The following is a 15,236-nucleotide window of genomic DNA, read 5'->3' on the forward strand; positions in this document are numbered from 1 at the left end:
ATACATATATCAAAACGTCATGTTGTATATCATAAGTATTTGCAATTTTTATTTGTCAACTAAAAAAATTAGGTAGAGCTTTCTGAAAATTGAATCTATCAAACCACAAATGGGCTGCTAAACAGGGCACTGAGTTCCTCTTACCAAGTATACCAAAATTGAGGCCATGTGATTGCAGGTCCCAAATATTACAGAGGATTTAGGTCATGGGGGATTGTGAATTTGGTCAGAATCTGTGTTCGTTGGTTGGTTATTTGGTTGATCTCCCAGTTTGCCTAAAAAAGAGTTTGTTACCTAAAAGGTACTGGATAAATATTTCATTTATTCATTCAACAAATATTTATGGAATGCTTACTACATTCTAGGCACTGTTGTAGATGCTAGGAATATGTCTGAACAAAATAGATGAAAATTCATTCTCTGTGGAGCTCAGGTTCTAGTAAAAGCAGATATGTGATAACCACATAAGTGAAATACATAACATATTAGGTAACGATAAAGTGTCAAGGACCAATAAAGTAGTTGCCCCTTTTCCACAGGGGATATGTTCCAAGATCCCCAGTGGATGCCTGAAACTCTGCAGATAATGCCAAACCCTACATATGCTGTCGTTTTTCCTGTACATACATACCTATGACAAAGCTTAATTTATAAATTAGGCACAGTAAGAGTTCAACGACAATGATGATATAGAAGAGTTATAACAATATACTGTCATAAAAGTTATGTGATTGATCTCTTTCTCTGTCTCACAAAATAGCTTATTGTGCTGAACCACAGGTAACTGAAGTTGTGGAAAGTAAATCCAAAGATAGGAGCAGACCACTGTATAAAACAGGGGAGGGGGATATGTAATATCTGAAGAATGATTTTCCATTATAAATACAATAGCCTGGAAATAATCATTTGTGGTGAATTAATGGATAAGGAAAATGCCAGAGTTTAACTCTTTGGCTTAAAAATATTGAATATATTCTTAGAGACTCTTGTAATCACTGGGAACAAGGCAGTAGACAAGATCCAAGATCTCCGCTTTTAGGCAGTTTATATACTTATCTTCTACTTGGGGAAAGGAGACAACAAAAATAAATTCATCAGGCAATTTCAGTGAGTGAGAAGTGTGCCCTCCCACCAGCTTCCATAACTTCAAAATTCTCAGTGTCTGAACATTTTTAGTCCTACGAAGCTCTTGTTTCTTCCAGGAATAGACTTAAAGACATGTTTCTTGTTGTAATTGTCCTGCCTCCTGGCTCTGCCTGGCATTCACAGACCAATGAACTATTTGTGGCTCCTTTTTTTTTTTTTTTTTTTGAGACAGAGGTTTGCTCTTGTTGCCCAGGCTGGAGTGCAGTGGTGCGATCTCAGCTCACTGCAACCTCTGCCTCCCAGATTCAAGCAATTCTCCTGCCTCAGCCTCCTGAGTAGCTGGAATTACAGGCATGTGCCACCATGCCCAGCTAATTTTGCACTTTTAGTAGAGACAGGGTTTCTCCATGTTGGTCAGGCTGGTCTCGAACTCCCAACCTCAGGTGATCCGCCCATCTCAGCCTCCCAAAGTGCCAGGATTACAGGCATGAGCCACTGCACCCAGCCTATTTGTGGCTCCTTTTATTAGGTGATAGCTGTTATCATCTAAAGAAATTAATCTTTCAGGCTTTGGGTTAATTGCCAGCACCACTGATTATTGATTGGCAATAAGAGCAGAAAATCTAGGTGAGGATGGTTCTCTGTTCTTTTGTGAGGCTGTAGCAGAGCAGGAGTACACACGGGTCACTTCTAAACAATGGTGCGTTTCTTGCATCCTTAGTGAGAAATGATGCAGAAGAGGAGATGATGGGGATTTATCTCAGCTAGTTTTGCTTTGATCTTCACTGCTGCTACTCCTTTCATATGGGCTAATTCGAAGGGGGTTTCAGGCCTAACGTATTATGAAGTCTGAAGTCTGAGAATCTGATGGAATGATTGATGATGCCATTGATGATTCCATTAATCATTGATGATTAATATTCCAGGCACAAATGTGGCAGGGCAGATGAATGGGTCCAGAGAAATAATAATGAAAATTCAGACTTTGAGGTTAGCAGTGTAGTTCAGTTCAGCAAACATTTATCAGGAGGACACTAGGTTTCAGAAAGGGATGAAAAAGACAAGCTTCCTGCTTTTGAGTAGCTCACAGTGCACTGAAGGAACCAGACATGGGAATAAATCATTTCAGGAGGCTGGATGAATGTCCACAAAAGTGAGCACAGTTTGAGGAGTGGCTAATAATCATTCTGCATTATCTTCATAATCTTTAGATTGGTAGTGTTCTCAGTTATGTAAACTGAGTATAAACCTCAGAGTGCATGGTTAAAACTGTCCGCCTCTAGCTGACCCCCCATGAGTAGAATCATAGCACTAGAAGCACTTGGGAGATTATATGTTAATTTTCATACAGAGACCCTCAGTGTCTGAATGTTCTTTTCACTTATTATCATAGGGAAGAGTTGTAGGTAAGTGAATTCTTGATTTCGTAGAATATTTGTCACTTAGAGCTGTACCAGGTGCCAGAACATAACAATGAATAAGAGACAGTTCTCTTGACCTCAAATTGCTCACAGTCTAGAAGGATTGAATGGAGACCAACAAGCAAATGGACACTTAAAATGCAGGATGATAATTAGTGTCCTAGAACTATACACATAGTGGTATAGAAACATACTAAGGGCACCTACATAGGTCTGCAGGAGGCAGGGAATGGCTTCACAGGAATGTTTGGATTGAGGCTTCTAGAATGAGTCAAGTATATTCCCAGGAGAGGGCATTCCATGAAGACAAATGGCTGTGCAAAGGAATGGAGCTATAAGAGCATGGCATGCTCAGGACCTCCCAAGCTCACCATGTAACTGAGCATAGAGATGAGAAAGAGGCAGACAGTACAGGCTGATCAACAAAGCCAGATGCAGAGAGAATCCAGCCAGATCTTTGTCCTCAAGGAGTCCCTGAAGAGTATTACGCAAATCAGCGACATGATCAGATTTTTGAAGAAGAAATATCACTCTACAACAAAGGCAAAGGCTGAAGGCAGGGAGGCCAGGAGGCTACTGTGGCCATCCAAGCAAGGTGCAAGGGGGGTCTGTAATAGGGCAGTGTGGCAGAAGAGTTGGCTTGGGGCGAGGGGTGTGTGTGAGATACCTGTTGGTCCCCAAGTTCAATTGGATATCGATAGTTAGACAGAGGGATGCCTAGGATTCTAGTGTGCACCAGTGTGTGAGTAGATAGGGGTGCCATTTATTAAGACAATAGACATAGGAAAAGGAGAAGGTTTGAGGGTATTGATTTCAGTTTGTGACTTTTGGGGTGCTAGGATCCAGAAAGTAGATTACTAGTAAATAGTTGAACATGTTGGTTTGGTGATCAGGAAATAGGCTTAGGCACAAGAGATACACATTGGAGAATTAGCAGCATGTAGGTAGTAGATGAAACCATGGGTAAGGAGATGGAGGAGTAATTGGCAAAAAGGCAGGAAAAGCAGCTTGGAGCTATGTTGTTAAGGCCCTTGAACCATCTCAGAAGGTTTTGCAGGGTGAGACTGATTTGGCTAAAGAGACTGTTCAAGTAGGACCTGCATTAGAGCCTCATTTATTAAATAAGCATGAATGGAGCATGTTCTGTGGCTTGACACAGGGGTGAGAGCAGTGAGAAAACAAGCACAGTCTGTCTTTGCCCTTATGCAGTTTATCCACTTAAGTGGAGAATCATGTATTTAATTAATTTCCACAATGGTAAGTGCTACAAAAGAAAAGCATAGGGTGATTTAACAGTACAGAATGAGGGGGCGGGAAAGCTGGCACTTGGTCTGTGGGGTCAGAGAAGGTAGCCTCAAGGAAGTGACATTTCAGCTGGACTTAAAGGGTGAGTAGCAAGCTCCACAGAAAGGATGGGGACAGCTCTCCAAAGAAAAGAGGACCTGAAGGATGCCCTCATGGCCTGAGGGAGCTGGGTGCTTGCGGTAACGTGATGACGAGTGACCCGCTATGCGTAGCACTCCTGAGAGATTCTTCAAGGGCTGTGCAGCTACCACACTTCCCGCCTGTAGGTAGACACCTCAAGGACTTGGGTTTGTAAATCCAGGTCCGTTTCAAAGAAAAACATTTTATAGCAGCAGCATCCTCTAGTGAGCAGCGAACTGTTGCCAAGAGGGGCTCCTTTCCCTGGCAGCCACCTATCCCTGAAGCAGTTCCAGAACACTGTCTCAGAGCCCATTGCAGGGCATTAATTGACAAGGAGGTGATTTTGTGCACGATGAAGACATTGAGAGTTGTCTGAATTTGGACAGGCTGCTCAAGCAGAAAAGAGAGGCAGAGTAGTTGAGCAGCCAAGAAATCAATATGTTTGGTCAACACAGGTCACCTGGGAGTGTAACATTTGCGTTCACCAGCAGCAGCAGAATGTGCCTCTTCAGAACTGGCATGTCAAGGAATTAGCTCAAGAGTCAAAATCCAACCTTGGCACATTTTGGTCCCAATGTGGTTCTTTTGTGAAACACAACAAAGCAATTGGGAAAATAACCTTGGAAGGAAACTTGATTGATTTTTCAAAGAAAGCGAGAACTTGTATGAAAATTTATCTTAAGTCTATTAAAGCTATCCTCCTAGGCAGCTTGTAAGAGAAACTAAACTAGATTGCAATTCCATTTTGCAAAAAGGCTTTAATGTGTTTTCCCACATTTTTGGCCTTTGTTTCAGTTATACCTGTCAGGTTGTTTTATTAGGTGAAAAAGTAGCTGACCAGCTGCTTTGATTCACTGTTGTTTTTCTCCTATTGATGTTGAGCACATCTTTATGTTCCTTCCAGCCTCCAAGTACATATATGGAAGTAATAATCTGTTTCATTCAAGCTAATGATTTAAAGATTAAATATGGGTTCTTCCATTTTTTTGTTAAACAGAACATTAACAATTTCCAAAAGTTTAATACCTAGCTTTACCACTTATTAACAATGGTCTGTTTTGAGCCTCTGTTTTCTCAACTGTGAAATGGGAATAAATAAACCTGCTTCACTTACTGAAGAGGATATTTTGGAAAGTGAATGAGATAATGCATGAAAGAGTGCATTATAAACTGTGCCACACCATCCACATGTTAGGTGTTAATATCATACTGATTATCACTATGACTAATAAGAAAATTATTTACACCAGGATGCAAAGTCTATATATTCTGTGAAAATTATGTATGTGCTCTTCATTACTCTTTTCTGTCTCAATTTTCACAGGCACACATGAGAACAGCATCATAGTGACATGGGGAGAGGTGTACATCCCCCTCCCATTTTCCAGAGAGAAATAGAAAAATATTTTGCAATTGTTAAAGACATTGTAATGTACTTAAAATCAGACATCAAACAGTGGAACATATATCATAGTTTTCCTTTTGTTCAATGACAATGTAAAAATCAAATCTTAACATGGAGATGTGTCTTAGTCTGCTCTGGTTACTGTAATAAAATACCATAGGCTGGATGGCTTAAAGAACAGAAATTTATTGTTCACAATTCTGGAAGCTGGGAAGTCTAAAATCAAGGCACTAGCAGATTCAGTGTCTAGTGATAGCTTGTTCCTCCTAGATGGTGCCTTCTGGTCATGTCCTCATATGGTGGAAGGGACAAGCAAGCCTTCACAGCCTCTTTCGAAGGGCACTAATCCCATTCATGAGGGTTTGATCCTCATGATCTAATCACCACCTAAAGGCCCCACCTCCTAATACTATTGCGTTGGAAATTAGGTTTTAACATATGAAATTTGAAGGGTTACATTCAGACTATAGCACGAAGACTGGAAAGTCCAAGGTCAACATTCCAGCAGGGCTCATTTTGTGGTGTGGGCTCTCTTCCTGGCTTGCAGACAGCTACCTTCTTCTGTGTGCTCACATGGCAGAGAGAGATTGGGATCTGTAGTGTTTCTTTGTCTTTTATAGGGACATGAGTTCTGTCAGATCAGGACTAAATCCTTATGATCTCATTTAACCTTAATAACCACATATGGGCAGTTAGAGCATCAATATATGAATTTTAAGGGGGACACAATTCAATCTATAGAAATATGAAAAAAGAGAAGAAAATGAATACTAAAAGAATTTGGATAGGATAGCATTGTCCGTGCATTAGAAGAAACACCCATAGGTTAACATGTAATAGCAAGAATAATTTTCTCCTTTCTGATCACATCATACTCTCTTTTTCAGGTGACTGTGACAGATGGTGGTCCCGCTCCAAAACAGTCAACCATTTGGGTGGTGGTTCAGGTTCTAGATGAAAATGACAACAAGCCCCAGTTCCCAGAGAAGGTCTACCAGATCAAACTGCCAGAACGTGACCGAAAGAAGAGAGGAGAACCGATTTACAGGGCTTTTGCATTTGATAGAGATGAGGGCCCCAACGCAGAAATCTCCTACAGTATTGTGGATGGGAATGATGACGGAAAGTTCTTTATTGACCCTAAAACTGGGATGGTTTCTTCTAGAAAGCAGTTTACAGCAGGCAGTTATGACATCCTAACGGTAAGATCTTCCAAAATCCAGCAGCACGGCAGATGGGGGGAAGTGGTTATGTTCTTATTCAAGTATACTCCTTTGAGCAATAAATCTGTAGAGTAAAAAGTGAAGCCACACAGCTGTGGAAGGGTTCTTCCTGGGAGGCAAGTGCAGGTGAGAACTCTTGCCTGTTTCATTGATATTCTTAAATGACGAGACAATTTCCTTTGGTTGTGTCCTGTCAGCATTTTCCCCCATTCCCAGGCCACAGCCTGTTTCACCACATACTCAACCACTCTTTCTGCAGCCCGAAATCATCCTCAAAGTGCTGAACATAGATGCAAACTAGAGGTGGGGGAACAGCAGGGCAACACATCCTACCCACCACTGAACATATCTCTCAACCTGTCCCCGAGACTTCCCATAGAAAACAACTTTTGAAATTATCAACAATGTGATAGAGCATGGATATAGCTGTGTAAATTGTGAGACACAAATCACAATGATGTTTATTCCATAAAAACTGAAAAAACTCAAGTATAAAGTGACTGAATTTTTTATTAAATTAGAAAAGTAAAAACAAGCACGGGCACCATGTCATGTAGAAACTTAAAGCTCCTGTATCTACAGTGCCAGTGTGCTCCCCTGACCCCAACCACTTTAGCCAGGCAGTACCTATTCCAGAAAGGCAGCTGGTATCCTTACAAGCAATGAGCATGGTCCAGGGTCCCAACAAAGGCACGGTGGTTCATGCCTGTAATCCCAGCACTTTGGGAGGCCGAGGCAGGCAGATCACTTGAGGTCAGGAGTTTGAGACCAGCCTGGCCAACATGGTAAAACCCCGTCTCTACCAAAAATATAAAAAATTAGCTGGGCGTGGTGGTGTGTGCCTGTAATCCCAGCTGCTCAGGAGGCTGAAGCAGGAGAATTGCTTGAACCCGGGAGGCAGAGGTTGCAGTGAGCCGAGACCACGCCACTGCACTCCAGCCTGGGTGACAGAGCAAGACTCTGTCTCAAAAAAAAAAAAAAAAAGGCACCATCCATCACTCTTCTCTTTGTCTTTATCCTTCTCTGCTAGGTCTGTCCTTTATTATTTTAAACAATGGCCTGAGTCCCTTGATTTATCCTTTCTCTCCTGTGGTCTAGACGTGGGCTCCTTGCTGTGCTCAGTTATGTGTCCAGAACAGTGGGCAGAGAAAAAAAATATAGTAAAACACCAGCTCTGTATCTACTGTTAGAAGCTCTGATGTGCTGTGTGCCATTGCAGCTATGTGAGACTTGCAGTTTGGGAATCTGAGGACTGGATAGATTCAAGTGGATACTGTTGGTGTGCTGCCCCAATCCCATTCTCAGACTGCAAGTATTGGCTGTCAATGGCTCACAGCTGCCCTGTTCTCCAGAGAATCATCCTTGGATGATTCTTGGTGAAAGAGAGTCTACATTCCCAGCCTCCAGTCTAGCAGCCCACAGCCACTGGCTGACTGACACCCAGATGCAAAAGTCCAATCCCCTTGCCTCAAAGTGGATTCAATTCTGGTGCAATTAATGGTTCAGAGCTCCCCATGGGATCCCTCTGGTCAGCCAGGACCACATCCTGGTTTAACTCCTACCCTGCCCACCCTGATCTCTATTCTCTTTCTCCTGAGAGCACTTCCCCACCAAAAAAAACCATTTGTACTCAAATGCCTGTCTTAGCTCCTGGGGGAGCCTGGCTTAAGACATGTATCATCAAGTTTTCTCACCCCACAGGGAGTTTCTAGGGCAAAGAAATCATCCATGAACACATAGCATGAGGGTGCTATGCATTGTCACTGTTTTGAAAGGCTATAGCTATCAGTTATGTTCCTATAAATGTTATTTTTAAACGTAATACTTGAAAGTCCTTTTAAAAATTTATTTTTATTTTTGTTTTGTTTTGGCTTTTGCTTCTTGGAGCTTTTGACCCTCCCATTTGAGTCCAGGGTTCACCTGGACTCTTCACCCGCCCAGCTGGGCAGGTAGACTTGCTTCCTCAGCCCTTATATCAGCTAATTATGACCACAGAGGAGAGTCATTAGCCCTGTCTTCCCTTCCACGTTGCCTCCAGGGACTGTGCTATCGAGAGAGTTCTCTGTTACCTTTTTGCAGGTGGCAAAACTGAAGGGCCTCAAGGCAGCTAGCTCCAGGCTGCTCCCTTTCCCAGCCCACTCTATCTTGCTCCTGGGATCCTGTGCTGCTATCAATCACATATAGCAGAAGGGAGGAGCTGCAAAACACAACCACACACTGCAAAACACAACCACACACATACACATGCACACACACACTTCTGCACGTATCATTCACACATATATAAGGTGTCACAATGCACTTTCTTCCTTTTCACATATCACCACCAGAGGTGAGGCTTAGGATCATGCTCTCAGGAATCAAATTAGCTATTTCTATTCATATAAGTATTATTCAGGCCCACAAATCACCACAAACTGTAAGTGCAGCATTTGTCTTTCAAGGTCTCCCTATCTGTAAAGTTGACTGTGGTCCAGAGAGCCTCTGGCAAACATGGTGCAAGGTCTGCACATGACTGGGTTGTTCCCCTCCATTCCCAAGTCTTTACTCCCCAGACCTCTGCTCCTTTCTTCCCCTTGCTGACACTGTGTTGAAGATGGACTCTTGGCCCAGCAACATGAGTGACAGATCCAAACTCTACAACAATCAGAGGTCTGAGACATCTTTCTCTTCTCTCCCTGTGTGAGTAGATAAAGGCAGTGGACAATGGGCGCCCACAGAAATCCTCCACGGCCCGCCTGCACATTGAATGGATTAAGAAACCACCCCCTTCACCTATACCATTGACCTTCGATGAGCCGTTTTATAACTTCACAGTCATGGAAAGTGATAGAGTGACTGAAATTGTAGGGGTGGTGTCTGTGCAGCCAGCTAACACCCCTCTGTGGTTTGACATAGTTGGTAAGTTCGAGTCTTACAGAGCAGTATCATGCAATGTAATAATTGACTGAAGCAACTAGGAAAAAAAAAAAAGAAAGAAAGCAAAAAACTAACAATTAGTGCCAAGATTAAAAGATGTATAGTGCTGGAATGCAAAAGAGCCAGTAAAGTGAATAATCGACCTGTGCTTTCGTTCCAACTCTGTAGCTAAGCTGAACCGAAAGTGCTCTCTGGCTGGATTTTCCATAGTACGTTATTTACTGCAATCTTAATGTCTTTCTGTGTGTCATTTAAATTCTATTGTCACACTTGGCTAATCTCATTTCTAAATGTATTGATGGTACTAGACTTGCTGTCCTTCATTTCTCTCTTTTTCTTCACCTTTTTTCTGCATTCTGTTCTTTTTTTTTTTCTGCTCCCGACTGCCCTGCTTCAAGGTGGCAAGCATGCTCGAGAGATGTTCTATATTCTACAGACAGCTTGTGGGCAGAACTGTTCAACAGAAGGTACCCTTAGTGCAAACACATTTGCTAAAATACAGCTATCCAATCTGCCTTTTACGGTTTTTTTTTTTTTAAAGCAAATTGAATTACATCTTTCATAACTGCCTGTGACAGGCTGAAGTACAGCCCACAGATTTCATATATGCCTCTAACAACTATTGCATTACTCGTATCCAATGACTTCTTTGTTTGAGGTTTGATAGGGTTTGGATTTTTTTGGGGGGGGGGGTTGTTTTGACTTTTATTTCTTTGCTTTTGAGGTATGTGGGCTTTTTGTTGTTTTGTTTTTATCTTTTTGTAGGTTGGTTTATTTAACTGGGCCTTTTCCAATGGAAAAAGAAATTAAAATGTATTTCAGCCCCTCTGTTTTGCAGCGGTAGTACCATTCATGCACCAAAAGCCCCATCAGGAGAGTCCCTTGGCTGTCGTCCATAAGAGGAAGGGCAGGAAATGGAACCTAGATATATAGCCAGTCAGCCTCCCCCGCAAGCCGAATAGAGGAAGCAGATGGAAGCATGCAGGATAGACCCTGGGAGCCAACCTTTAAATTCCTTGAAAGAAAGCAAGCAAGCACGCCAGGCTGCAAAAGGAAAGGGCAAAACAGCCCTATGGCCCTTGACAAACCAGCAGGGAGAGGCGCTGGAGAGGAAATGAGTGCCGAGGACCAGGAAACAAAACAGGCTGTTGCTAAAACAGAGGGGAGAGTGTGTGTCGCCCAATCCGACACTGGGTTGAGCTAAAGCTGACTTCCCAAGCTTCTCTGTGGGAGGCAGGGGATCCAGGAGAGAGTCGGTCTGGGGGAATCATTTCCTTCCCCATGGCACTGCCTGGAAAGGATGGGCAGGAACCTGCCTCTCCCCCCCAGGAATGGCTGTACTTGGGAAAAGCATTTAGAAAGTTGCACAGCAGTTTTAACAAGGCACAGAAAAAGAACGCCCCATGGGCCGCAGTCAAACCTCTATAGAGAGTCCTCTGAACTTCCAAAAAGCAAAGAGCTGTTTTCTACGTGTTTCATTTGATGAAATGATGGTGGAACATTTTTGTTTTACTTACTTGGTACTAATCATGCCATCCTATACATGGGCATCCTCACAGCAAGCTTTCACTTCTTTCTTCATTGCTACTCAACATATTTGAAATCAAACTTCTTCTGATCCATGAAAGGGGTCTCCATTTCTTTATCTTCTTAGTAATTTTCAGCTCATTAAGATATTATCTGATGCAGTTTCTTCTTTCTTGGCACCACAAAGGGTTGCACGTAGTCATGGTCTGGTTTTCTGTACAGTCACCTTTAATGATTTCTTCACTTCCACCCCCAGAGTCACAGAAAGTGCAATTCAGTTCTAACACGTGCCCTTAGTGCCAGGTGTCCAGAGACATGTGCAATAGTGATTTTTAGCCGGGCACAGTGGCTCACGCCTGTAATCTCAACACTTTGGGAGGCTGAGGTGGGTGGATCACTTGAGGTCAGAAGTTCGAGACCAACGTGTCCAACATGGCGAAACCCCGTCTCTACTAAAAATACAAAAATTAGCTGGGCATGATGGCGGGCGCCTGTAATCCCAGCTACTGGGGAGGCTGAGGCAGGAGAATTGCTTGAACCCGGGAGGTGGAGGTTGCAGTGAGCCAAGATTGCATCACTGTATTCCAGCAGCCTGGGCAACAGAGCATGACTCTGTCTCAAAAAGAAAAAAAAAAAAAAAAAGGCCTAAAGGAGAGTGCAGCAGAAACCGAATAGGCAACAGAATATCTAGTGTGCTGTCCTGAGATTAGATGAGTTGCCCTTTCTCATCAGCCACTGATTTTTCTCCCTCTTCCTTGAACACTCCAGTGTCCAAGCACCTCTACAGCCTGACAGTGTCACATCTCTCCCTGGCATGATCCATGCACTCAACCTGCTGACCCGTAGTACATCCCACTTACCACCCATGTTCCCTGGGATGCCCTCACTTGTACTCTGCTTTTGAAATCCTACTGGCATGCCTTTCTGTAATGGTCAGTCTCACCAGCTGCCTGACTCTAGTTATCCAGGTCAGGCTTGCAACTCTTCATCATTCCTGCATGTGTGTGTGTGACTGTCTGTAGGTAAGCATACCTAGCAGTACTGCATGTAACCTGATTTGCAAGTTTCTCATGTCAGCATGATGAGTGCTGCTGTACGTTTTCATTTGTGCTTATCCTGTCTCCACTCTTAACCCCTATGGTTAAGGCCCATGTTTCCTCATTCCTTCCTCCTGCCAAAACCTCTGTTGCTACCAACCCAGGATGAGTGGAATAAACTATGGTGAATGATGGAGATACCCCAGGCAGCCACTATGCTAACCCTACTGATGCCTCCTGGAACCTACTCAGAGTCAGTGTGACCTTCCACTGTGCTACTGGCCACGGCAACCTACACACTATGCACCTTTGACAAAATAGAAACATCATTGGTCCAAGAAGAGAGAGGCAGTTTACAGATGAGAGCTCTCCCTGGAAGGAGTCCCTTTAAGCTACCTTAAATATAGACCCAGGATCCATCATCAAGAACATGGCATCAGTTTTCATGTTTCTTCATTGGTGTATTTCTAAATGCTATACTTTTCCTAGAGACTGCCTTCAGTTTCAGTGCACTTGTAGGTCTCTGAATGAGGACCTACAGGGTTGTCCCTCTGGTCTGGATGCTTCCATCACAGAGATTTCACTGTAAATCAGGTAACATCTAGCCAAGCTTCTTTTCCAAATTGAACTTACTGGGCCAGATGCCCAAACAGAACATGATTTTATTTCCATCCCCACATCCAGCCAACAACATCTTGAAACACCAAATCTTTATTTCAGCGCAGAAGTAAAATCCTTTTCCCAGGTGTTGGTTACTTCAGTATTGATATGGTCCATGTTCCACCAAATCCTCCTTTTGAAAATCTTTGTAATCCATCAGAGTTGTTTTTTCTCAATCTGCTGACAACATCTTTCCCCTTCTTTAAATACCTATTGTTTCCTTTATCATATTCAGATGTTTTATTCTCGCTCTCAAGAGTTCTTGCTTATTTATCTTCAGCCATGGAAACTCTCATCTCTCTGTTCCCTTCCTCCTTACCTAAGCATCTTTTTTGGCCAAGCTAACATACAGAGGAAAGAGGGAACAATGCGCCTCAATGCTTAAGAAACATAGCAGTGAATGCCTGGAATAGGCACTAGGTATGTAATATCAGCATGGATCTGAAATGAGGTCTCAGATATAAGTATGGGCCTTGCCTAGGTAAATACTCTATGACTCTTCCAAGGGAGTGAGAATTTGGCTCCATTATAGACCTAGTGCTTGCAGACACCTAAAGAGACACTGAGTTACAGAGAAGACATCATCTTGGCATGACACTTACAGCTTACTAATGCTATAACTAATAAATTCTCATTAAATGAGCAGAAATAGTGTTTCAGCATGCTTTTCCCCTGAGAGTAAAGTCGCCCCATTTCTGCATTTCCAAATATAGCCAATTCTTGCTTAACTGCATTTCTTTGTCTCCCACCATGATATGAATTCACAAAAGCTGGGTAGCAAGCAAGATTTTGTTCCAAGCCTGGACCCTTGCATCAAGGATCTGTCACACACTTTCTTGTGCCTCCAAGGAGACCACTGCTTACAATGTTATGCAGTGAGACTTTTCAGCTTCCAGAAACAGAAGCCCTACTTGTAACTGAGTTAAGAAAGCTGTAATTAAAAGGAAACATAATAAAGTTCAGCTGTTCTGTGTTTAAACAGCCCAACGCACAGCATGTTCCTTCTCTGTGTTAAAAGGGAAAGAAAGTGAAGGGAACACAAATAACCCATAATCCTTTGTGGCTTTATCACATATCTTCACACTTCTCAGGGGACTATGATTTCAACTCCACAGCTCCTTGATTTACAGACTCTCTAATGTGCATGCAATCTGGTTCACGGTTCAGTCCCTGTATCTTTATTCTGTTGGCAAATATTTGAATAGAGAAGGCCACCTTTATTACACACCTCAGACAGTTCCTCTTTACCTGCAGATGGATGGGGGGTTGCTGTCACCCATTTTTTAGCTTTTCACCTGACTTAAGGGAGAAAAATAATTTTCTTTGTAAATAGTAAGCACCTAAAATATCTTTCTTTATCTTGCCTACTGTAAGGCTGCTCTTTGAAAATGTTTCTCTGTTGGTGAGTGATAGAACGTAGTTCCAACTCCAGTTGAAATGTCTTCCTGTGTTTCAGGAAGGCTGCTTTGACCCTTCATTTGTCATAGGTTCCTTCAAACTTTGGGCTCCAGGCTGCTGCTGTGTCATAAGCTTTTGCCTGTCTTTCTTGAACCTTGTCCCCAGTGGAGCCATCGCTTATTTAGAGATGAATGAAGTAGGCCCGTTGAAGTCTCTGGTAGGACTAGCAGCAGCCTTGTTCTTCAACTAGAGCTTGGACACCTCTGGGTCTTCCCTAATCAGGTGGCTGTATTTCTCTAGCAAAAGACTCTTACCCAGTGATATGGAGAGAAACCATATTCATACGTCATTTCTATTACAGCTGCTCCTGCATCAGGGTGACCCTTGCTCCAAGTCATTCAACTGACATCAAACACTTCATTTCCCCTATTCTGCCCCTTTTCCCTAATTTGATCCCAAATAAGCCTCTCATTTTTCCATAGCAACAGTCTGGTCCATAGGAGCACATCTGTAGAAACTTCAGGAAAATAAGAAGAAGCCTAGAAACACTTCATATACTATTAATAGTTTTAAGAAAATGAATCCTAAACTCGATTCTAGAAGAGATTTTCTTTCCAGCCACTTTTTCCTGACCTCCACCTGGTGTCCCCTGTCTTCCAAGTAAATATCCTTTTCAGCCAGGTACTGTGCTTGCTTTCATTTCAAGGCAGAAAATTAGGGGAAAACGATAATTGGTGTTTAGCATTTTCAAGATCCAATTGTAACTGGTGTTTAGCATTTTTTCTTAAGTTCAGTGTACATGCGGAACCTGAATCAACAGCTTGTGCACAACTCCCTGAATTCATTGAGATTCGGCAGCTCCGTGTTCTGGAAGCTGCTCACATAACACCTTCCCCTTGGTGACAACTAGATGTGGGTTGGTATTTTTACAATTATATGTGGAGTGGAAAAGAATCATATGCTAGGGGAGGGACCTGGAAGCTCTCTAAAGGGGAAGCTGTGTGATTCTCACCATTGGGTGTCTTTATGGAGGGACAGAGGTGCTTCGTACCCTTCTTTGAAGAAAAACTAGACTGAATCACGGCCCAGTGCTCCAATGCCCAGCATATTTAAGCAGTAGCTGCTGGCTCAAAAT

At 42.8% G+C, this 15,236-nt stretch overlaps 1 protein-coding gene across 5 annotated transcripts in view; it reads left to right on the plus strand.

Moving 5' to 3' along the window:
• Positions 1-15,236, plus strand: part of FAT3 (FAT atypical cadherin 3) — a 676,861-nt gene that overhangs the window by 535,992 nt on the left and 125,633 nt on the right. For 4 of the 5 annotated variants that reach the window (XM_055356052.2, XM_055356051.2, XM_055356053.2 and 1 more), the window contains 3 exons: positions 6,225-6,539; positions 9,251-9,461; positions 9,878-9,946. In XM_055356052.2, the coding sequence (XP_055212027.2) occupies positions 6,225-6,539; positions 9,251-9,461; positions 9,878-9,946 (595 nt within the window). The remainder of the gene's footprint in view (positions 1-6,224; positions 6,540-9,250; positions 9,462-9,877; positions 9,947-15,236) is intronic. The other variant, XM_055356056.2, reaches the window with a different exon arrangement.

Source organism: Gorilla gorilla, chromosome 9 (genome assembly GCF_029281585.2).
Source record: "Gorilla gorilla gorilla isolate KB3781 chromosome 9, NHGRI_mGorGor1-v2.1_pri, whole genome shotgun sequence".
NCBI lineage: Eukaryota > Metazoa > Chordata > Mammalia > Primates > Hominidae > Gorilla > Gorilla gorilla.